This window comes from Podarcis gaigeae, assembly GCF_964106915.1.
Source record: "Podarcis gaigeae genome assembly, chromosome: 2".
NCBI classification, from domain to species: Eukaryota; Metazoa; Chordata; class Lepidosauria; order Squamata; family Lacertidae; genus Podarcis; species Podarcis gaigeae.
The window spans coordinates 89416743-89441605 of NC_139679.1; the positions used below are offsets into that span (position 1 = coordinate 89416743).

The 24863-nt window shown below is 42.5% G+C and overlaps 1 protein-coding gene across 9 annotated transcripts in view; it reads left to right on the forward strand.

Annotated features, from left to right (window-relative positions):
* The window catches only part of FGD5 (FYVE, RhoGEF and PH domain containing 5), a 144352-nt gene that overhangs the window by 99813 nt on the left and 19676 nt on the right, over positions 1-24863 (forward strand). For 6 of the 9 annotated variants that reach the window (XR_014560179.1, XM_083722397.1, XM_083722400.1 and 3 more), the window contains exons 8-12: positions 4481-4568; positions 8690-8740; positions 10099-10157; positions 16274-16345; positions 17752-17820. Coding sequence is in view for 7 of the 9 variants with exons in the window: in XM_083722397.1 (XP_083578523.1) it covers positions 4481-4568; positions 8690-8740; positions 10099-10157; positions 16274-16345; positions 17752-17820 (339 nt within the window). In the remaining 2 variants the exon portion in view is untranslated. Of the gene's footprint in view, positions 1-4480; positions 4569-8689; positions 8741-10098; positions 10158-16273; positions 16346-17751; positions 18672-18939; positions 21329-24863 lie in introns of those variants that run through there. The other 3 variants (XM_083722398.1, XM_083722395.1, XR_014560180.1) reach the window with 2 other exon arrangements.

Consider the following 24863-nt stretch of genomic DNA (forward strand, 5'->3'; position numbering starts at 1 on the left):
ATTTTGGAAACCCTAATGCTGGTAGCAGGTGCAACTTATGACCCTGAATAGGGGCCAAATTCAGGGAGCTGCTCTCCTTTAGTAGTAGGGTCTTTGTTTTTGTTCTTCCTTTTCTTGTCACCAGCCAAAAGTAACACATTTCCTTCAGCAACCAATCCACTGCCATTTTCTGGCCTCAGAATACCCTAGATACAGCAGCATTCTGGGGCACTGTGGGAGGAAAATGGCTGCCACCACAAAAAGATAGCAGCAGCAGCCATTTTTTTTTAGCAGCAGCCATTTTCCTCACTACCACCACCATGCTCCCGAAGAATGTTGTGTTTGGGGCATGCTGAGATCCAGAAAACTAATGTGGGGGCGCTCTCTCTCTCTCTTTTTAAAAAAGTTCAATTTTTAATGTCCCCATAGGCAGCAATGGAAAAATAGGGGGAAAGGTAAAAATAAAAAAGGAAGATTTAACTGTTTCTGCGATCAACCCCCCAATTTTCACCACATACATTTTTTGGGGGTGGGGAGAGATTTGATCTTAGCCCCAGTAATACACTCTCAGATTCTGCCTTCCCTAATTCTGATATGTATGTCTAAACTGTCCTCCCAGTTCACCAATTCAGAGATAAATTAGTGCCTGACCCTATACCCAGAAAGGTCCCGAATCTCTTTGAGTTTATGCTTGGCAGTTGAATGTGCTCTATTCCCTTGGGACTAATGCAGAGTCTTGCCTTAATCCTGCTCTTCTTGTCTGGCACATAAATCAGTACAGCTCTTCTGAAGATGCCTTTGGTGTGTTTCAGATCAATGGTTCTTACTCTGCCCTTTCCCCATCTCCCTCGCAATGCCCCAGGAAGCAGGGTCAGAATGTATTTCACAGGAACGTCATAGACCCTACTATTAAGTAAGGGATAAAAGTTGCCGTGTTAATGCTTTTATCTCAGCTTGGTGTGTTGCCCCTCAGTTCCGCTACAATTGGAGTTAATGGGATTTTTATTGGAGTCGTAAATCTGAACTCAGAAGCTTCCTGTGGGTTTGGGTTTTGCTTCGCGTTTTTGTATCCTTGATCTTCTCCCCACTCACAACACTATCCAAATAGGAATAACACTCAGTAACTTCGTTTAAAGGGATGGTGATGGAAGAAAGGCAAATCTCTCCTGTACAGTGGTACCTCGGGTTACAAGCACCTCAGGTTACAAACACTTTGGGTTACAGACTCTGCTTAACCTCGGGTTAAGAACTTTGCCCCAGGATGAGAACAGAAATGGCACGGCGGCAGTGGGAGGCCCCATTAGCTAAAGTGGTACCTCAGGTTAAGAACAGTTTCAGGTTAAGAACGGACCTCCAGAACAAATTAAGTTTGTAACCAGAGGTACCACTGTATCACTTTTGAAACTGATCCTGATCCTGTTCAGATATTTGTGTGTGTACAAAGTTGGAAATGTTTGAATATGGGGGTGCCAAAGGCTTGGTCAGTAAAAAGGGTTGCCTACAGCATCTTTAGTAATTAGGGTGCCTCCATATGGCAGGTTTTTTGGGGACTTGGTGCTGCTCACGCATGGAAGTTTTGCATAGCATCCACAACGTCATCAAAATGACACCCCCTTTCCCCCTTCTTTTCCTCCGTATTTGCCATTTCCACTGAAAATTTGACTGGGGGGGGGGGAGAAATCTGCAAAACTTGCAAATATGGATGAAATGAGGTGGGGGGAAATATGGAGTGACATTTTGATGAGGACAGCATTGTGTGCATGCTGAGAAGATCCTCCATGCACGAACAGCACCGAGTCGACAATAGACAGCTGTGTTGAAGCGGCCATCACTGCATGATGATGGTGAGGATCAGAAACTGAACAGACGCCGCTTCCCCTTTCACCGCAAATCCATGACAAGAAAAGCAGCAGCAGCAGGTGGAAATCTCAGGGAAGGACTGCAGCTCAGTGGTGGAGCATCTGCTATGCCTGCAGAATGTCCCAGCTTCAGTCCCCAGCATCTCCAGGTAGGACTGAGACAAAGTCCTGCCTGAAGTTCTGGCGAGCCACTGCCATTTACTATAGACAATACTGACTTTAATAATAATAATAATAATAATAATAATTTATTACTTTATTACTTATACCCTGCCCATCTGGCTGGGTTTCCCCAGTCACTCTGGGCGGCTTCCAACAGGAGATTAAAAATACATTAAAACATCAGTCATTAAAAACTTCCCTAAACAGGGCTGCCTTCAGATGTATTTTAAAAGTAAGATAGTTGCTTATTTCCTTGGCATCTGATGGGAGGGCGTTCCACAGGGCGGGTGCCACTACCGAGAAGGCCCTCTGCCTTGTTCCTTGTAACTTTGCTTCTCACAGTGAGGGAACCGCCAGAAGGCCCTCTGCGCTGTAACTTAGCGTCCGGGCAGAACGATGGGGGCGCAGACGCGCCTTCAGATGAATCAGTGGTCTCATTTCAGTATAAGGCGGCTTTTGAAGGTTCCTAATGCAAACTCCCTGGGTTTCTCCTTCATTTTCTTTGTTGAAGCTGCTATGGAAACTTAGGTGGAAAGTAGCAAATGGATGAGACAGTAAGTTGTGGCAACGACGTCCCATCAGAGACATGGCTATTCATTTTTAATGGCTCCAGGGCCGGCCAAGGCAGCCTGGATTGTCGCAACCTGTTTCATAGTTCATCCATGCCAGATGACCCTTGTTAACTTTTGACTGAAGTTTGTTCTCAGACTTGGAAACAGGAGGAGGAGGAGTCGCAGTAACAAGATGCTTATTTCTACGTTACTTGTTTGTTTCCCTGTCGAGATATTTCCATTCCGTTTTCAAGGCATGAGACTTTACAAAACAACCCACAACGTAGCGAGACGAGTACAATTAAAGAACACTGAGGATCCAAAAACACACAAACTTAACCCTAAGATAATAAACACATGACCAAAATTAAATGTAGAAAAACAATACAGAGAGCCAGAACAAACATCTAATAATTTAAGCAGCGGCAGGGATCAAAGGCTTGTTGAAAAACGATTCAACTGCTGGTGGAACCTAAGTACACAGAGAAAGAGCTAATCCAGGCTCTTGGAGCAGTGAGTGCTGCCCTCACAGAAAAAGCCCTCTCATATATTACCATGAGTGATAGATGCATGTGTTGCATCAATGATTGGGCAACTGTAACAGGCTGCTGGAAGCTTCAGTCAGTGCAGAATCATGTGACCCCATTGTTGTACCTGCTGCACTAACTGTTGGTTCAGCTCTAAGTGCAATTTAAGTTGCTCGTTGTTAGCTTCATAGCCGTGGATTGCTTGGGACTAAGCCACTTGTGGGACCACCTCCTCCTATATGAATCTGCCCATATGTAGAGCTCTTGAGCATATCGCTGCTTTCCGATGTATTATTTGTTTCTTTTTCTACGAAAAACATTTTCAAAATAGTTTTCAAAAAAGAAGATAAATTACATTAGAAAAAATAGGAGCAGAAACAGTGCTCCCCCCCCCTCCCGAGACAATAAGATAATTCAAATATGGCACTTGACATCAGTTTTGAGTCTCTGCTAGTGATAACTTACACAACTCCCCTCACCTTGACTCAGCTCTGTGACAAAATACTTTCTACTAATTGAACCATGCGATGGCAAGCCTAGTTTTCCCCCCAGACAAGACTGTGTATACTTTTTCATGCAGTTGGTTATATTCAGAGCTGCTGTTTGGGGGAAATGAAACAATTTTCATTTGCTAATACATCTTAAAACTTCTGCCAGAAATTCTGTATTAAAAGGAAAAGAGCAGCCTGCTTTCTGCTCTGTGTTTACCTCGGTAATCCCTGCCTGCTTTTCCAAAGGAAAGTGGTCCTTTCACTTTTTAATACCATTTGTGAGCATGTCACAATAGAGAAGAACAGTGTTGAGGTCAATGGGCCATATCTCGCCAGATGTGTCAAATAGTCATGAAGGCACATCTATTTTCTCTGCTAGCCCTATGATTAGCTACTGAGCTCATGTCAGACCCCCACTGTATACTCATGACCTTTTAGCCCAAGTGAAGAGACACTTGCCCTGTGGATTGCGCACAGCACTGATGTCAACTTCTTCTGGGAAAGTTCTTGGATTTTATATTAGCCTTGAGATACTCATGCATTATAAATATCAAGCTGCTTGTGGCAGGAACCCTCCAGCTGGCTCCAGTCAACCAGCTGTAGCCACAAAAATATACAAGGGTCACTTGAAATCTGTAGTCGCATGGAGTCTGAATTCTGAAGTCTATTTTGACTATCGACCAAAATATAAATAATCATGAAAAATTAATATTGGGTTTTAGTTTCATTTTGAAACATTGTGGACAAAAGGTCAGCTCCTGGAGACTACCTGGGCACATCTTCTCTCTGACAGCGCTTTAAATGTCTCTCTTGCCAGTCATGTGAACCTGGATGGATGACTGATTATTTTCTGATTGTGGATGTCTGAGCTCTGACCTTCACCCTTCTTATTTTCCTTCTCTTGAGGACAGCAGTTTCGTGGTGGGAGTCCCTTGAATGTGAAACATCAGCTCTTGAAAGTGGTGCAGCGCATATTCCAGTACCATGTGCTCCTCACAGGTAAGCAAGATATAAAACATGCCACTCCCATGATAGGAGGCTCCTCCTTTTGCCTGCTTTGTTCCTAGCTTAGAGTCATTCTCAGGCATTATCGCCCTTGAAAGTTAACCTAGAGCTTATCCGCACGTCCTCTTGTCCCACTGTCTTCCTCCAGGGAAAACCGCTTTTTAGTGCTCAGTCGGTGCAAATAACAATTTGGATTTTCCACAAAACATTGACAGAGCAATACTAATGAATCTGAAAAGGCAGAAGCAGAATGAATTAGAGCAGGAATCCCATACACTCTGAGAGAATCCCAGTAACTTGTGACTCATAGCACACTTGACTTAAACATTTCAACCTTTTGTTTTCAATGTTATCGTGGATTTCTCTCAGTGACAGCAACTCCACTGAAAAATGGAGTGGAGAGTCTGTAGCTCTGTGGCAGAGAACATACTTTCCAACACGTAAGATTATTGTCTTCTCCACTTTAAAAGGCCTCGGGTTGCAGGAGTGTGAGGATAGTCTTTCTCCTGAGATGTTGTAGAGTTTATGCCAATCAGAAAATACTGTATTAAACTCTATATCCCTTCCTTCTCAGACAAATGTAGGGGCAGCCAAAATGCATTGGAAGGAAACAGAGTGTGGTAGCTGATCTCATCCCCAATGGACTCTGAGAACAGACCTTGTGCACATGGGCTAGGCTCTGTATACAAGATCAGAAGCCACTTGCTTATGCATAGGATCTGTTCCCAAAGTCTACTAAACACATGTATGTCAGGAACAAGGCCTGATCCTATGCTTCCGCTCCTCCCCATGAATGTTCAGCATCCCTTGTTTTGTGTCAAGCTGTATTTGTAACCCCAATGTTTCTGCCTGCCAAATGTTACCTTCATTATCACTGCTGGAAGCCTGGAAGCCACCAGGAGAGCAGAAAAGAATAGAAAAGTGAAAAGCCTGGCAACCACATCCCAAAGCAAAGCATGTTAGATGAGTCCACAGGAATTCCAGCTATGGAGCATTTCAGGCATAAAGATGGGCAGGTGGCGGGGGTGGCCCATGTCTTTTGGTGGAGAGTGACATACGATGAAGTTTGCGGGGGCCGGGCAATGGGAAGAAATCCCACCCATATTCAGCAAGTGGTAAAAAAAGCTTCAGAACATATTAGAAAGAACTGAAATCAATGGACTAGAACAAAGGGAACTTCCCGAAGAGAACTTCACAGCACTGATTAGAAGTACTTTCATCTTGGTCCAAGAACATTGATCATAAGTCCAAAGAAATGCCGTCTTCCCAGTGGTTCCTGTTTTTTGTGGGTTTTTTTTTTTTTTGCAAGAACAGCAGCACAAGTGACTACCAGATGCCAATGCGTGATTTTGCTGGGTGATTTGGTTTCCTCCACAGATGCTAAGCAAGGGGGCGTTAGTTCACTACAACTATCTTAATAGGTCCATGCATCTGTTTCGTACATTAGACAGATTTGTTTGCTGTAAAATTATGTTGTAAGCCAGCCAGAGTGGCTGGGGAAACCCAGCCAGATGGGCAGGGTATAAATAATAAAATTAGTAATAGTAGTAGTGAGATGACTTTGGTGTATTCACATATAGCAGGGGTGGTTAAACTGTGACCCTCCAACGGTTGCTGGACCAGAACTCTCATCATTATCAGTCAGTGCTAGGGCTGATGGGAAATAGGGTCCAATGAGAGCCACTGGCTAGCCACCCCTGGCATATAGCATGCCTGTAAACAGCTTGCCTGCTGTATAACAAGCCCTGTGAATGTCACACTCCCATTAACTACCAGATACTATAAGATGTCTTCCTGATCTGAGCACCAGTACAGCTTACATGCACAGGTCTGACACTGGGTGTTAACAAGGTTTTCCTTTGTCTGCACTGATCTAAAAAAAAGGATCATTCTTTGGGGACTAGTTCAATGTTACGTTGCCCTGTCCAACTTTAATTCAACTACAATGAGAAGTTTTCTGTCAATTTCATTTGCTAGGAAAAGGGAGGGGAAAGGTTTTCAGGTAGCAAGAAATGCAGATACTCTGGAGTGCATGTGCTCTGTAAGTGGGAAGACTGTTAGTTGGTTGATCCCTAGTCAACTTTCCAGAGAACATAACAATGACCCCAAATGACCTCAAAAATCATTGACTTAGAACCACTCATGGAACTGTACTGCTGGAGGGAGAGGTGGCTGATATTTGCTGCTTGCTCCTTTCCCCTGTAGCTCTCTCTGCTCTCTGAAAAGCTGCTGAAGAGTTCTTTGAGATCCTCAAGTGTAGGAGATGGTATGGGGACTGCAGTGAAAAAGAGACAAAAATTCCCTCCCCTCCTCCTTCTGGTGGGAACCTCAGCTGGATTGTAGTTCCTTCTGTGACTCTGGATCCAACCTGCTGCCCTTGCTCCTGTCAAGCAAATGTCTTGAACTCTGCAGTTGTTTGGATCCACACCTTCCTCATCTGTACAATCTGCTATTGATCCTTTTGCCCCATTTACTTTAAGCATGTGTAACTGGCTAGTGGCTTGCAGCCACATTCTCTTGCTTTAATTCTCTTTTTCCAAGTAGGGAGATGAATGTTTGTTTGCTGAAAAGGGCTCAGAGGACCCCTTTCCCCCACTTAAAGGACTGTTGCATCTCCTCCTGACAGGGGCCCATCATTCCAGCCTTGTTGCTCTCATTCGTATTACCAAACAAGCGCAATAAAATTCATTGCAGGATACACTTAGGATGACCAGCCAAAGCACTACAGCTGCAGTGCTTCTGCCTTCCCATACACATTTGGGAAAAATTACTGTAGACCACAATGATTCATCCGGCAGGGATAAGCAATGCCTCAAGTCCCCAGCGACAGCTTTTGCGTATAGCCTACACAGATATTGCAAAGTGGTGATTGCAACAGCTCTTCCCTTAGTCCAGGGAGATCCAGAAATAACAGATTCCCTCATCTTCTTGTATAAACTTCTATCAGTAATGCAACTCGTATTCATTAATTCAGCGCAGTTGTAATCTGTATCAAGTCACATGCAGTCAAGAATTAAATATTGCTTTACTCAGTTAAACATAATTTCTCAATTTGGAATAAGTTTGTGTTTATCTATTTTTAATCCTTCATAGGAGTATCCACTGTAACTAAACTAGAATATAATTAATCCGGGGGCGGGGGAGCGTCAGCGGTGGGAAATTGTTCCATTATCTTAGGCAGTTTGGAATTTTGCAATTAAAAATCCCATTCTTTTGACTCTTACCCTAGCACTGGCATCTTCTTGAATGAACTGAAACTTCCAACCTTCTTATGTATAGGGAAATGATGCATGTCCTCATGCATTCTGTTTCTCCACTACTTCAAAGAGCATCTCATTCCATGTGATACTGTCCATCCACTTAGATCAGCTGAAGAACCCTTTTCGTATTTCCCGCTGCTTTCTGAAGTGCAATGGGGCCATCTTTGTTATGGAACATAGGATGCAGAACTTCTCTGCCTAGGGAAATCTGCCAGGCCCCCTCTTTGATAGCCTTTTGCCTGGGAACAGAAAACTGAGGTCTACAAGTGGTTGAAATATGGGGTAGGAGACCATAGTGGTCACTGAGTTGGACAGCTTTCAGAGAGGATTGGAGGAATTCGTGGAGAAGGCTGCCAATGGCTGCTATGAAGGCTATGTTGTGCTTCTAACAACTTCTGAAGACTAGTTACTGGAAACAACAGAAGGGGAGAGCACTCATATGCTTGGAACCTGCTTGAGGTTTCCCATGGGCATCTTGGTTGCTACTGTGAGAACAGGTTGCTGGATTGGATGGAGCATTAGCCTGACCCAACAGGCTCTTCTTATGTTCCCAGAACACGTCTAAGCTGCAAACCTGATCTTAAACCTAAGGTTTAGTGTGGTTTACAATCCTGTATATGTTAACTCGGAGGTAGATCCTACTATGTTCCTTAGGCTTAGTCTCAGGTTAATGTGCAATGGATTGCAGCCTGAGGCTGGCTGCCTGAGGCTGGCTGCCTTCAGCGCGACAGAATCCGTTCCACCAGTCTGAGATCTGGGCTGAAAACCCACCTAGATTAAGGGTTTAGTGTTTAGAGTGGATCAAAAGGAATTTATTTGAGACTTACTACCTGCTTTATATCTGATTCCCCACAGATTACTTGAATAACCTTTGTCCTGATTCTGCTGAGTATGAAGAAACACAAGGTAATTCAGAATTTAAAAAATGATAATAATAACTATTTATTTTGCCTAATAAATAGCTAGTGTCTCTACTTGTCCAGGAAGAAGTCTGTGAACAAACAACATCACTGTACTCAGATCTCAGCTTGATTTTAAGATAAATAAACCTCTCTTGTTCATGTCATTTGGGGCCACTCACTCCTCAAAACATGTACTGTTCTATTATTTTTAAGTTCCTTGTGATCTCAAAATAGGTCATATTAGATATTTAGCATGAACAATGTATGTGATGACCAAATACTTAACATGAAACAATTTCACTATCTGAAACTTTGATCGTGAGTAGTGACAACACTTTGAATTGTCAGGCTGCCATCTTATATACACTTAAGTGTGAATAAGTCCCCATGTGCTCAATGGGGCTTATTTGTCTGTATATGTGTATAGGCTTGCATTGCAAATGGCCCTCATAATAATTTATTATTATTTGTTAAATTTATTAGTCGCTTTTTCTTGCTGCAGGCAACTCAATGCGACTTTTCAAAGCAACTTTGAAAAGCAGTTGGTTTTATATTCATGGTCAAGAACTGGTTGTTAGTACGCAGTTTGATTTATATGGAAAACTGAATCCATGAAAGGGGTTTTACTGTGCAGTGTTCTCATTTGAAGCATTCTTAATGCCTTGCAACCAAAGTGTATATGTTTTGTCTTCTGGATTTGTGCAAAGTATAGCCAGTTACATATGCCAGATTGTGGCCAGATCCAAAACCTAGAGGGTTCCAAAATGCGTTGTTTGAGCAGAGGCAAACACAATATTCTGATATATATATATATATATATATATATATATATATATATATATATACCACCAAGGTCTGAACTCTACCATTGCATCATTGCATTTGTTCACTAACTCACATTTATTCAAGAAGCAGTTTAGTCATGCTGGCCACATGACCCGGAAAGCTGTCTGTGGACAAATGCCAGCTCCCTTGGCCAGAAAAGCAAGATCCCATAGATCCCTTTGACTGGACTAAACCATCCAGGGGCCCTTTACCTTTACCTTACATATAATGTATATTTGCAATAACTTTAACTGAGACAAGTGTGCAATAGCCCCCTGTTCAATAGGAATGTTGCTTTCATTTTGTAGAAGTGAGGCTGAGCTGTAGCAACTTGTCTAAGGCTCCTAGACCAAGTAATGGTTGAACGGGAATTTGAACATGTATTTCTTGAACAGCATTAATTCCTAGGCAGTACAACTTATTTTGGTCTTAGCGAGACTCCATACCTAAGAAGGATATATATTCTTCCTCCTAAAAATCTGCACATCTTTTCTTTTCTGAACCTCAGTTAACGTGTTCTGCTTTCTTCCACTGCAGCTGCCTTGCTCATCGTCTCCGAAGTTGCAGACCGAGCCAATGACAGCATGGAGCAAGGGGTGAGTTCCACCTTGCCCTGATGCCTCCTAAGTGCTACCAGTTCAGATATATCTCAAATCAACATGTATTTTTAATTATCTGTCAGAAATAAATATTAAAGTGTAAAACTTACCGCACAGGGTAGCTCCCCAATGCCCATGCAGAAGCAAGTCCTATTGAATTCAGTGGGGTTTACTCCCTGGTAAGCGGGGTTAGTATAGCAAGCTTACTTCTGGGTAAACATGTGTACGACTGTGCTGTAAAGCAACGATGAAACATTCCAGTGTTAAAACAAAATATGACTATGCCTGAGCTAGGTGGTTTGACATAGTATGGGGATTGCTTATAAATAGACAAAATAGCTATGCAAATTTGGGTTAAACACTTCCAACATCAGGGCATCAAAGTCTCCGTGGCAGCTGCTTTTGAAACATTTCCAGAGATCTAACAATTGATCTGCTGTGTCACGTCTAGTTTGGCTCCCACACAACTAGAGTTCAACCTGGAAACCTACATCTCAATTTTTAATTCCATAATGTAGCAGTTTTTCTTTCCCTTGTGCCACTTCCTTCCCCCACCTGTTCTAGCAAACAGAGCTCCAGGGGTGTTTCTCAGCAGGCAGGAAATGGAAGCCAATGTTGGGACCAAAAAGAAACAATACCTGCAGTAGAGCATCTGTTTTGCACACAGAAAGTCCCAGGTTCAATCCCATGCATCTTCAGTTGGGCTGGAAACTGTGAAACCTTAGGAAGTCTCTGCAAGCCAGTGTGGGACTGTCCTGAGCTACATCGACCATTGGTCTCACTCAGTGTCAGGCACCATCCTGTGTTCCTATTAAAGTTTGCTGTTTCAAGAAAACTGATCTACGGTTGCAACTTGGCAGCACACATTTTCTTTTCCGTACACCCATGTTCAGCCCACGTCTTCAGCGCCTGCATGGGCTGGGTGACGGGAGCAGCTTCTCCGACCTTCTGATCACAGGAACACAGGAACACCAACGCAGCATTCCAAGGAATCGGTCCTGGTGCTGTGGACTCACATCTGCTCTTGTGAGCACCCAAATGAAGAGTAAACGGAAGCAAAGCTGTGGAGGTTTTGCAGCGTACCTAATTTATTTCTACTAATTAAAGAAATAAATGAATGCAACGAACATGTACGAGAGGAGCAGCTCTCATGCAGCCATCCTGTCGCAGGACAGTTCAAAGAAAAAAAAAGTGCAACAGTACTAGAGAGGGAAGTCTTGAAGAGTAGCTTTTGCCCCCTCCTTTCTCACAGTATGAAAGTAAAACAAGATGATCAGGTGATCCTTGCAATGGGAGGGATGAAAATACAGTCATACCTCATGTTATGGATGCTTCAGGTTACGTCTTTTCAGGTTGCATCCGTGGTGACTTGGAGGTACCAGAAAGGGTTACTTCTGGGTTTCACCGCTTGCACATGTGCAAAAGCGCTAAATTGTGCTTTGCGCATGCGCACAGGTGCCATATCGCACCGCTCACCTGCGCAGATACGGTGCTTCAGGTTGCGCTCTTTTCAGGTTGCGAACAAGTCTCTGGAACGGATCCCGTTCACAACCAGAGATACCACTGTACTGACATTTCTTGCATCCTAAGATATAGAGGCAACTCTTACAAGAGCCTGTGGACAGGTGCCTTGAGACTTGCATGCTTTTTAAACCCTACAGTAGATGACCACCAAAGGAAACCAATTCACTTCTTAACTATGGCTTTTAGATAGGAAATTCATGGACTTCCGACACTTCCGTGGAACCACATGGTGGGGACTGTTATACTAATTCACCTGCTCTTATATGCTGCTGGGGGATTGTGCAAGGAATCTTGTTAGGCTTTTGAAAGGCGGAAGCGTCTGGGGAGGGTAGCCTGCCAAGTGTCTGTGAGCCAGATCCACCCAACAGCTTCCGTCTGGTCAGATGCAGCCCACCTTCTCTTTACAGAAATTTAGGACTGCTGTGTGCCTGTGAAGAGGAAACGAAGCTTCCACTTTTTTTAAAAAAAATATTTAAAAAAGGAAGCCATGTGCTTTGTCAAGACGGAAAGTCAAAGCAGCTGCTTAAAATATGGCCAAGAATGTGTCCCCCCATTTCCACACAGCTGGGAATCTCCGATTGTGGGATTTAAAATCCATGTCTCTGAAACATGTGCCAAGACTGAGCACGGCCAACATTTTCATGGTCTGTTTTACTGTCCAGGTTTCAGCAACAGTTTTCCTTGTGGACAAAAAACAGATGGGTCTTTGCACTGTGAAGTCTGTAGACATTTGCACACTGCCATTTCCACTTCATTAAAGAGGAAGAAAATGTGTTTGGCGGGGCTGGGTGCATTACCACCTGCAAGCAGGATTACCTCTTCCTCCCCACCGCCATCTTTCTGGCTCGGCTCCTGTGCCTTTCTCTGAAGGTTGGCACACATAAATTTTGAAGGTGAAATTTCCCCTGGCATAGTGATAGACGTGCTGGGGGGAATGTTTAATTTTTGCACATCCAACTGCTGTGAAAGGCCCAAGAGGGAGGACAACAGAAAAGCTGGCAACTTTCTAAAGAGCTGAAGATACAAATCCTGAAAAGCTAAGGGTCTCACTCTTTTTGCATTAACTTTGCCCACAGGAGCTGAATCGGTATTAAGCATTTCCTGAAAATTAATGTTAGACAAGAAATCTAATTCCTTTCAGAATAAGACTAGGCTCATGATCTAGAAGTCTGTGGCTATGCCATCCATTTTCCTTTCATCAGTTGCCTCCATGAAACCCTCCGGTCCACCAACTGATTGTTATTGTTATCAAACTCTATGAAAACTGCCTAAAGGGGAAGTGGAGACATACCCACCTATTTATCTTCTGCCCTCCAACTCTAAAACTGCTTTATGAAGCTTTATGGTCACTAATCAAGGTGTTTGGATCTCTTTCAAAAGTAAAATTTAATATATACCAAAGCAACAATGAAAAATGCAATAAAAATGAATGACGCTTCACTTCCTAACATTACTTTTGGTTGAATGAAAGGCTTTTAAAATAAATTCTATATCTTGCTTTTTACTAATTGGCTGTTTAATTAAACTATTAAAATAATAATTACTCCCAATTCAATTGATATTTTTCTGTTGTTTAATGAAGCTAGCAAATTTTGTCAGCTAAATACCCACCCCGAAAAAAGATGCATTGTGAAGAAAATGCTTTTAAAAGCATTGATTGTATCATGAGACATAGCATCACCTGTGAATAGGACTTCCATTTCCCCAGACAGGGTCCTGATTAAAATTCAGTCCACTCCTTTAATTTTTGATTAATCAATTCATCATACCAATTAGTCAATTAATTCAGCCGTAATTATTGGCACTGGGCAAAACTTAACCAGCACTGTTCTTTTCCTTTCCAAGTCTCCTTCATAGTTCAATCCTGTGTGTGTTAAGTTGGAAATAAGACCCAGTGCCTTCAAAAGCAGTTAACACCGGGTAAGCGTATGAAGGCTTGCAGCCTCAACAAACCATCTGCCCAATTAAAATGTTTCAAGGGAACAAGAAAACATCACTGCAATGGAGACATGCAGACCAAGATGTTAGGAGACCAAACGCACCAATGCTGCGGATGTAATGAGAGCAATTCATTAAAAACTCATCCCTTTCGTACTGAAGTGCCATCCAGCATTGTCACTGTAATGGGAACAAAGGTCTCATTAGATTCATTTTAAATACCATACTGTGGAAGATTACACAACTTGCCAGGACTCATTGATTGTGTCCAAGCTCTTCAATGCAGGTAGGCAGTTAATAGGGTCAGACTCCGTTAATGAGTTCTCTAATCTCTGCAAAGGACACCAGATTTCATTACTTACTTAATACTTAACCTTCCTTGTAAAGACCACAGCTACATATCTATTGCTACTGAAGGTGAAGCATCACAAATAATCCTGTCGACAATTCTAGGACATTCAAAGGTGGGTTGTTGTTGAGGTGTTTGTTTTTTTAAGAATTTGCATAATATTTATTTATTTATTTATTTATTTAAAACTCCCTTTTATCTACTCTCTCTCTCTTTTGCAACTGCATTTATAACCCAGCCCAAAGCGGCTCAGGAAAAGTTGCAATAAAACTAAACACCCCAGTATAAAATATCCTATTTAAAATTCAGTTAATAACAAATGTAATGCACTAAACCACTTAAAGTCTATGAACTATGGATTGTGTGACGTATATGACCTAGAGGAGATCTGAAATGGACTAGACTACTTCCCACCATTTCAGATACGTGGCAAATATTGTGACTGCATATAAGTAATTTTATACTCCTTTGGGATGGTACTCTGGTGATGCTGTAGACAGCAAATTCTCTCATAAAGATCCCTTGCCCCTGTTACAGAACTAAATATCCAGGGAATAAATGTTTGTCCACAGAGACAAAACAGTTAACTATACTGATGTTGTTGTGTGTCTTTGTGATGGCAGGCAGTGAGTGAATAGCTGATTTCTCATTTCTGCATCTCAATGCCAGGAAATGTTTCACATGTTGAGCTTCTGTTGATGCAATTCCTAAGATATAGTTCTTCCATAAAAATATGGCAACACTCCTATATAGGGGCCTTAGGCTACTTCCACAACAACCCTTTTCTCTGGAATTACCATTCTCTGTTCACTTTTTATGGAAAAGGCAGATGTTGCATTCCATTATTTTCTGTATTGTTTGCATTTGCTTTTTCAGACCTGATTTGTGGTACATCTCCACCCCCAATAAAATGCTGATGCTGCTCCATCCTATCTACTGTGGGCAGGCAAACTTCTGTTGTGGTTTCTAAGGGCTCCTGAGTCTTTAATTAAACACTTCCTGTTTGCAGATTCAGCAGGTTTTACTGTTTCCCAGTGAGGATAGCTGAGTGACAAAATTACATATTGCTTTCCCCTTGAACAGCAGAAATGTCTGTTTCTGAAGTGGGAGAAACAATTAGCAGTTTCCTTTCATTATTTTTGTCTTGTTTTTTAATACACAAATTTCTGAATAAAAACATAAATTACCAATTCTCTTCTCCTTTCTACACATAGTTCATAACTACACATAGTTCATTAAAAGCACATGGCTTCCCCCAGGTAATCCTGAGAACTTTTGTTTGTTGAGGGTGCTGGAAATTATAGCTTTGAGAGGGGTAAACTACAGTACCCAGAATTCTTTGGGGGAAGTCATGTGCTTTAAAAGTATAGTGTAGGTGTGACCCTCGAAATGGAAAAGGAGGCACTTAAGCTGTTCAAAGGGATAGTTTGCAGACTACATACTGCACCCAAAAGGGGAAAAAAAACTTTTTAATTCATGTTGCAGTGAACCTTTGTGGAATGCTGCTTCCTCTTGATTAATCATCATAAGATGATCTAGATCACATTAACTTCTGGGCAATACAGTGCTTCTTGTATGAAGGCTGGTTCACAAGACCACACTGAGGTGTTCCAGGGTTTAGTGACTCTGCTCAAATCCACCTGTGCCACACCTGTTGTGTGACTACTAACAGTTGTGCAGCTGTCAATTGCCTTTCACATCCCTGCTATTGTTAATGCTCTGTAAAGTTGCTTTAAATTTATTGGTTCTCAGTTGCTGGCACTTTGGAACCTCTTTTGGAGTTGGAGAGCAGGGTGGAAATATTTGAAAATAAATGAATTTTTTTTTAAGTGCTTGTCTGGAGCCTCCATGTTAATTCTGCTTCTAGCACACTTCAGAAGATTAATGCCTCAGCAATGATAACGCTTTCTAATGGGAAGGCCACCTTCGGCCCAGCTGGTTAGTGAAATCCAGGTGTAGAGCCGGCCCTATTATTAGGCAGAGCAAAACAGCTGCTTCAGGAAAAAAATGATTAGGGGGTCATGAAAGGGCAGCAAACTGTGACTTAAGTCTTTGTTTCTTTATAACTGCTAGACAGAGATGTTTGTGGCATTTCCTGCTTCAACTGCCCAAATAACTTGGCGAGGTTTGGAAATTATTTACCTTGACTTGTAGGGAAGAGGGTGCCATTTGCTGTTCTGCCTCAGGTAGCAAAATGCCCTGTCTTGGTGCATTTTGAACTTAAAAGGGAATGTTTTGATCACCTTCTAAGAATCAAAAGCTAAAGCTTTCTCGTTTGTTTTTGGTCCTTTCTCTGTCACAGGAAAATTTGCAGAAGCTGGTACATATAGAGCATAGTGTCAAGGGGCAGAGCAACCTCCTTCGACCAGGAAGGGTGAGTTCCACCTGAGTTCGGTTCCACTTACTGTAAGGTTGCCATCCTTTTTTCTGTCAAGGCCCCAGTAGCTATTATCATCAGCAGCTTATATGGTAAGTCTTGAACTGCCCTCTGGACACTTACATCCCTGCAGCTTAGCAGAACAGGCCTGGGATGGGGTAGGGTGGTTGCAAGGATGCTCCCCCCCCCCCCCCCGCACAGACGCACCAGCAGGGGGTCTGGCAGCACATCCTTGCAGGCACAACCTCAGCTCCACCCTGCAACACCCCAGCCCCATCACCTCAAGGACTGCTTCCTGTGATAGAACAGGTTATCACCCCAAAGAGAAAAGCTGCTGGTGCTTTTAAGCTCTTCTGCTGACGCCCTTCTCCAAAGGCCTCCTTCAGTGGTAGGGAGAAGGTCCTTTCAGCCATAGCATCTCAGTTATGGAGGACCATAGTTGGAGAGGCTTCCCTTGCCCCCAACATTTTCAACTTCTAGGCAGAAAGCAAAAAACACTTTGAATTCACCCAGGCCTCTCCTTAATGACTACTCCTACTCCTACTAAATTGTTTAGGAATCACCATTTACATAAAAGTCTCAAAGCAATTTATATGCATGTCATAAAAGCAGGCAAAATTCTTTTTTAAAAAAACAGTCCAAAAAACAAACACCACACCCCCAAAATGGGTTTAAAGAAAATACAAGACAAACACCTAAGGCAGAGATCTTTTCATGCAGCTGGAAAAGCTTGTCAAAACAAAAATGTCTTCGGTTGTTTCTGGAAAGTACAGATAGTGGACGTCTGTTGTATCTCAACAAGAATGCTGCTCCATAGAACAGGGGTTTTGACACTGAAAGCCCTACCCCAAGTTACTGTGGAACTGAGTTGTGATATTTTGGAGACCTTAAGAAGAAACTCTGCAGGAGAACACAGTGACCTATATCAGGGATAAAGTGGTCTCTCAAGTAACCTGGCCTTACATGTCAACACCAGAACCTTGAACCTAGCAGATTGGCAGGCAGTGCAAATCCTGCAACCAGGTGCTATATGAGCCAGTGTGGTGTAGTGGTTAAGAGCGGTAGACTCGTAATCTGGTGAACTGGGTTCGCGACTCCGCTCCTCCACATGCAGCTGCTGGGTGACCTTGGGCCAGTCACACTTCTTTGAGGTCTCTCAGCCCCACTCACCTCACAGAGTGTTTGTTGTGGGGGAGGAAGGGAAAGGAGAATGTTAGCCGCTTTGAATCTCCTTCGGGTAGTGATAAAGCGGAATATCAAATCCAAACTCTTCTTCTTCTATATGCTAGTTGTGATTTGCCCCCCACAAGCAACCTAGCTGCCACATTCAGCGCTAGCTGCCGCCTGCAGTCCCATCTTCGAAGGCAGGAGGTACTGACTGAAGGCTCTGTTTTCCTCCTCAGGTGTTTCTTAAAGAAGGGACGCTGATGAAAGTGTGTGGGAAAAATAGGCACCCTCGACATTTGTTCCTGGTAAGAATACTTTAATCTCTTTCACACTGCAGACACATGCAGACAAGTGGGTCTTGGTGACTGAGGCTTGTGATCTAAACATCCCAGCTAGGAGGCCAGCTACGATGAATGCAGTGGGATTTGCTTCTGAGCAAACATGTTTAGGACAGCACTGCAAAGCTGCAATTCCATGCACCCACTTTGAAGTAATTCCCAATCTGCTTAGCAGACTTCTGCATAAACAGGCATAGTATATGACTCTGTATATTAATTGTCTCATAACCATTATACCCTAACAATAGACCAATAGAAGCCACCCTTTTGGTCTCAGGGTTTATTTGGCACAAGGAATGACAATATTTTAATTTGTAGCAGGATTTATTTATTTTTTACAGCTATGCAGCGTTAGTTAGGTATGCCCCCTCAACCCATTGATTTCAATGTATTTAGGTATATATTAGCTTCCTTTGATGCTGATGGAAGTGCCTCTGTTGGGAGCAAATAGAAATTTGCTCGGCAGGAGGATTTCTGTCAGGACTGTTGGGGGAGAGGTCCAGTACCACCTCTGCTACTGTCCTAACCCTGGTGTCCCTGGTCCTGCTGTGGCTCTTATTTGGAAAACAAAACAAAACTAGACAGGTAAAATGCAATCACACACATTCAACATCATGTCCATCTTGCTTCCAATACTATATAAGATCAGGCTGACACCTTATTTTCACTAAAACCTATTTTCCTGTGTGCTTAGCTCTGGAGCATGCAAAGTAATATCCAAGGCTGAGGTGCCTCTGAGCGGGAGAAGTGTGCCTTCCTTTGGTTACTAAGGAGCTTCAGCTAGCCGCTGCTGTAGTTTTAGCAGGCAGATCTTCCAGGTACAGATAGGTAGCCGTGTTGGTCTGCCATAGTCAAAACAAAAAAATTCCTTCCAGTAGCACCTTAAAGACCAACTAAGTTAGTTCTTGGTATGAGCTTTCGTGTGCATGCACACTTCTTCAGATACACATGTGTATCTGCTTAGATACACATCTGAAGAAGAAGTATCTGAAGAAGTGTGCATGCACACGAAAGCTCATACCAAGAACTAACTTAGTTGGTCTTTAAGGTGCTACTGGAAGGAATTTTTTTGTTTAGATCTTCCAGGGACCAGGATACTTCCTTGCAGTAGTGTTCCTTCGCCCTTCTTGCTGCAATGCTGAAGAGGCAGTGGGAGATGTAAGCACAGCCTCAGCTTCAATTATGCTTTTCACAGTTGTCCTCATCATAAAAAGTTGCAGAGACGGAGGCAATGTTATCGTTGAAACAAAGTGTGCATTGAAATGAGAGTAAATTTACCATTAAAGGGCTATGGGGTGGCAATTTCTCCATGAGACATGAGTTTAGGCTTCTGTTAAACGTTGTGTTGAATGGGGTAAAACTGGCTGCTCACTGCAGGGGGGGAAATAATAATAATCCCTTGGCATCTGGAGATACTGCACGAGCTCATTCATGTGGGATTTAACAGACATACCAGTGACTCTTTTTTTTTTTTAATGCTTGCCTGCCAGAAATGAATGATATGGTCATGCATGTGTAGTATCATGAAAGACAAAACTGCTGGAGTTTAGATTGGAAAGGAAGAATAGGGATCAACCAATTTTAAAAAGTGAAACATCTGGGCCATGCAGTCCCATTTTTGGTAGTTTTTTGTGATATTTTTTTTTTAAGGGAAAGATTTCTAGGACAATCCAGGAAAATAAAAGCCTGAGAAACCTGTGATGTACTTCTCAACACTATCGATTGAACTGAAAGCCATCAGTGGTTCTGGTAGGAATATCACAATCTGGAGTTGGAGGTTGGGAGGCAGCTGCAGAGGAGAGGATGGGGAAGCTTCATTGCATGAGTAGTAAAGACTGGAGATGCTATCAGATTGTGATGTTTCTACCAGATTTTGAGGCTTTGTGTGGGGATGCAGGAGCAAGGAAGAAGACAGGGAAGTTCCTTTGTGCACTTGGAAGCCTGCTGTGCAAACGGAGCCAACATATGTAGATTGTGCGTCCATGTATTGTGCGGCTACGATAAAAGTAGAACTTCCCCAGTGCTATTTTCTAGCGTGGGACTGAAACAGTCTGAGTAAATGTGTGCTTGGAAGGAGGTAGCACTGAGTTCAGTGGAACTTACTTCCTTACATAAAGGGCTGCTGACCAAAAGGCATTTCTGGATCTTCAGGTGGCAGAAAGATGGTCCTTTAGAAATCACATTTTGCACAGCAAACAGACAGTTTTTTATTATATTTGAAATAATTTGGTGATCCATATGCAGGTTTCATTCCATGCCCCACAGGTAAATTGGCTGACAGTTCAGTGCTTACAGGATATTCCAAAGGTGTTTAAGCTTGGAGCGGGTAGAGAGTGTCAATTCAGCAGCGTACCCTGGTGATTTTGAAAAGAGGATCCAGCATCTCTGTAAACAGACATTGGACTCAGGAAACAGGCAGGCATCCAGTGAAACAGAGCAAACAAACATCCTGCCAGGATGCACCAAATTCAACAATACTGCACAACTTTGTGGCTGCAAAACTACATCCAGGCTCCCAGCGTAGCATAGGTTTTCCCCATTCATTATTCCCCTTACCAGTTAATAAAGTCGTTCTCAAGTTGTGGGGTTGGGATCAAATTTGAATGTGCTGGAACATTTGGAGGAGGAGGCACAAGTTCCAGGGTGCAAGATTATGAGTCAGGCTGCACCTTGATCTCTCAGAAACCTGTACCTGGATAGATTGAATAGGAGCAAGCCCTTAATGAGTTTGTGTGTGTGTGGTGGCTACTTGTGGGTTGTATGCTGATTTGTGAATATGCAGAGATCCTTGCACACTAGAGGAAGAGGTACATTTGCATCCACCCACAAAATCCAGCACTGAAAACGGAGCATAGCCTTAGAATGGAGCCCAACTTCAAATGTTGAGAGGCACAAACTAAGCTCATGCATATAATTCATATCACAGAGTACTACAAGCAGGCAGGATTTAAAATCCTGGGCACATAAAAAATGTCCTAACCTGGCACTGAAAAACAAAAAGAATACAATGTATGTGCCAGTCTAATGGGGGGGGGTGGCATTCCACTGCTGGGAGATCACCACCAAGAAGGCAATGTCCTTTAAGGCTTCATTTTGCAGATGAAACTGAAGAGGGCCTCATCTGAAGAACTAGATACAACTGGTCACAGATGAAAGAAGCAAGCAGTGACAGAGGAAGCACAAGTGATTTATGTTTCCTGTTTCCTTGTTCTTTTTGGACTTTGCATCAGAGGAAATGCATGAGTCCCTGCTTTTATTACAGCGTGGAAATTATCATTCACGCTTCTTCCACAGTTCTTCTGCAGCTCGTTTGAACATCTCAAAATTGTTGAGGTTCTTTCCCACACTTTCTCGAGGACGACTGCTCCAGAAGTCTGATGTCCAAGCTAAAATTATGAATGCTGTTTTATAGTCATGAGAAGATACTGTACAAATATATTGTCATCTTTATCCTAAATAACTTCTTTTTTACAATTTTTTTTTTTTTTAAAATTGTCCAGTAGCACCTTAGGGACCAACTAAGTTTGTTCTGGGTATAAGCTTTCATGTGCATGCACACTTCTTCACACATGAAGACACCTACACACCAATATCCTCCCTGTCAGACTATCTTCTGTATTTGCAGTGATTCCAATCTTTTCATCTATATATACAAAAAGGCTAAATGCATGTCTTGGTTTTCCTGGCAGATCTGACTGGACAGATAGTAAAGCTCGCTGTAAATTTGTTTTGTTTTGTTTTATCTCATGGAAATAACTTTTTAAATTGATCCTATCCACATATAATAGCATAGATGAGGTATAGGGTTCTTCCCAGAAATGCTATCAGCAGCCCATTCTGAAGTTAACCTTTTCCATGTGTACGTGCTCACTGATTTACTTCAGATACAATGCCATCTTGACCGACTCTGGGGTTGCAGCGCTCATCTCGCTTTATTGGCTGAAGGAGCCGGCGTTTGTCCGCAGACAGCTTCTGGGTCATGTGGCCAGCATGACTAAGCCACTTCTGGCGAACCAGAGCAGTACACGGAAACGCTGTTTACCTTCCCGCTGGAGCGGTACCTATTTATCTACTTGCACTTTGACATGCTTTCAAACTGCTAGGTTGGCAGGAGCAGGGACCGAGCAACAGGAGCTCACCCTGTGACAGGGATTCGAACCGCCGACCTTCTGATCGGCAAGTCCTAGGTTCTGTGGTTTAACCCACAATGCCACCTGTGTCCCTACAATGCCATCATGCCAGGCATTATTTAGGAAAACATTGCCTCTCCTTTGTCTTATAAACTGAGAAAAGGGAAAACACTTTGATAGGCACTTACAAAATTACTTAAGTCTGAGCATCACTTAGCTGGCTATTGCCACTAATCCTTAATGGTATTATCTGGGTTTCCCCTGCTATATATTTGTATGCTGCCTTGGTATCTCTGCAGATTAAGGATGCCTAGAAGCATTTTCAGTCAGTCAAGAACTGGCTAAAATATTGCTATAATGGTGGCAATGAAATAGCAATGGGGGGAAAATGGCTGGTACGTAGTGCCGGTTAGGTACTTACACCAGTGTAATCTCATTCATACTGCTCTTTTATACAGATACTCAGACCCTGCATGGATATTTAGCATTACCATCCCCCTCCTGGTAAGCTGAGGAGCATTAATTTGAATTTCATAGTGGCAAGTCATGGCCAGTGAGGCCTTAGAAGAGACTACAGAAACATTTCCTTGAATGTAAAGACAAAACAGATGGGAAATAACTCTAATGGGCAATTAACAAAACACAACCACCATTAATGTTTAATAAAACTGAGGGATACTAATCATGGCTGCCATAGCAACAGTGCGCTAGGGTGGCTTCCTTAATCATCACCAACCATACAGTGTCTTTGGTTTCGTGGAAATATTTCTCATAAATAAAATAAGCAGAATTTGTAGCCAAGGGGTGTAGCAGTGCATGCTGGGAAGAGCCTGACAATGCCTCACATGAACTCATTTTTTTTTGTTGGCGGGGTGCCCTTCATTAGCTGTCTTTTCTGAGACTTGGAATGACCCTGAACAATGAGGCTGCATTACAGGCAAAGAGAGTGTATGTATGGCCTTCTCTGTAATTAAGCAAACTTTGAATATGCAAATGATGCCGCAGCCAAATTCTCTTATTTATTTTTTGCACCGGCACCATCTCATTTGGGAGGTTGAATTACTAGCTGCATGAACCAAGAGCATTTTTGTGGCTTAGTAACAAAATTAATTTCTCTTGATACTCTTCCTGTGGCATTAGTTCCCATATTTAATCTGTTTTTGAAATAAATAAATAAATAAATAACCACATTCGAATTCATTTCAGTGAACCATTTCTTAATAGCTGAGGCTTTTCCTCTGCTAACCTCATCAATCCCCAATTTCCAAGGGGCTGTAATGAATTTGTCTCTATGGGTATGTTTAGCCCTTGTTAAACAGGGATACATAATGAGATCACAGCAACGTGGGGGTCACCAAGATGATTAGATTAATGTTGGCAGGGTGGGTAATTTATGAAGCAATAAGTAAATGATACAAAAACTTCCCTGACAAGCCATTTGTCACCTTGTCATATGGAAAGTCTGCTGTTGAGGCTGTTTGAGAAGCAAACATGGGCTCTTTAAAGGGATAAGAAAAGAATATATTTCTCCTTGTGCCATAATAAATCTGATAGACAAAGAATGATTGCGCAGGAAGCAGGGTGAGTGTATAGCATGGAAGGAACTAATGATCAGGATTCGAGCATTCCAGTTCTATTTTCCAGTGTTCAGAGCTATGGTGCATGTTTTGCCAGGTGTAAGGTCCCAGGTTGCATGCCTAATACCTCCAGTTAAAGGAGTGCATGTTTTATGGTTAAGAAGGCAAACTGCTGTTAAAAGTTGACAGTACTCAGACAGAACAAAGACCCTGTGTAAGTCAACACTATGTCACCATCATGGTGGCTGGAGTTTGCTCCTGGATTTTACACTTGTGTGGGTGCAATATACAGAAACACAGATAAACACACTACATTTCCTTGTGAAGAGAGCTTCTTTCCTCTCATATTGTCCATAGGGCTGGTGGCACTCAATGGTTCCCCCACTATGCTCCAACCGTACAAATCACCCATTTTCCCCAGTCTTAAAATATTTTCTTAGCTTTAAATGCATTGCGACGTCTGATTTCCCTCATAATGAATTCAATCTTACTTTTTAATATCAGTTCTGTGACTTGTGCTTTTCAGTCTTCAGTATTTGTCTATCCATGTGCCTCTTCGGGTTCTTGCTTACATAGCTTATCCCAATATAATAATGGGGCTCATTTTTTATACAGATATTTTATTAAGACGTTCTGCCAGCCTGATTAAATAATCCGGCAGTAGTGGCATAGTAGTGAATTGTTGCTTATTTTTTAAAGAAGTTTTGACTTTGTGGAGATTCATGGAGTGGAATCATACAGATAACTATTCAGGGAATAATGATAGCCTAAGAAAACGTACAGGGGGAGGAAGGCTCTGATTTGCCTTCTCCCCACTGTAGCAGACTATACTTTAAAAGAGAGATCTTCTGAATCTTCCACCATTTTGTCTAGCTTGGCCCTTAACACTTGGTAAATCCTAGTGTGAGGTATGAACCCATGGTTTCACACAATAGACATTTCCTCAGCATATTTAAATATGCAATATTTTGGGAATCTGTAACAGGGATGGGGGAGAAATAGGCTGTAACCAGCCAGGAAAGCTACTGAATGTTTGCACCACAGGGGAAAGTGTGCCACTGTTCCATTGTGTGTGTGTGTGTGTGTGTGTGTGTGTGTGTGTTAAAATCAAAAGGGGCAGCGGAAGCTGAACATAGAAAACATGAGAGGAGTATGTTGTGATTATGATGTTACACAGATACCCTGTAAAAGTGAGTAAAGCACGGCTATTTCACAGTAAGCAGTGACACTCAGCTGAACTCCTGAACTACTATTTGTAGATTTTATATAACAGCACACACCTTTCTAAGTGCTGAATGCCACA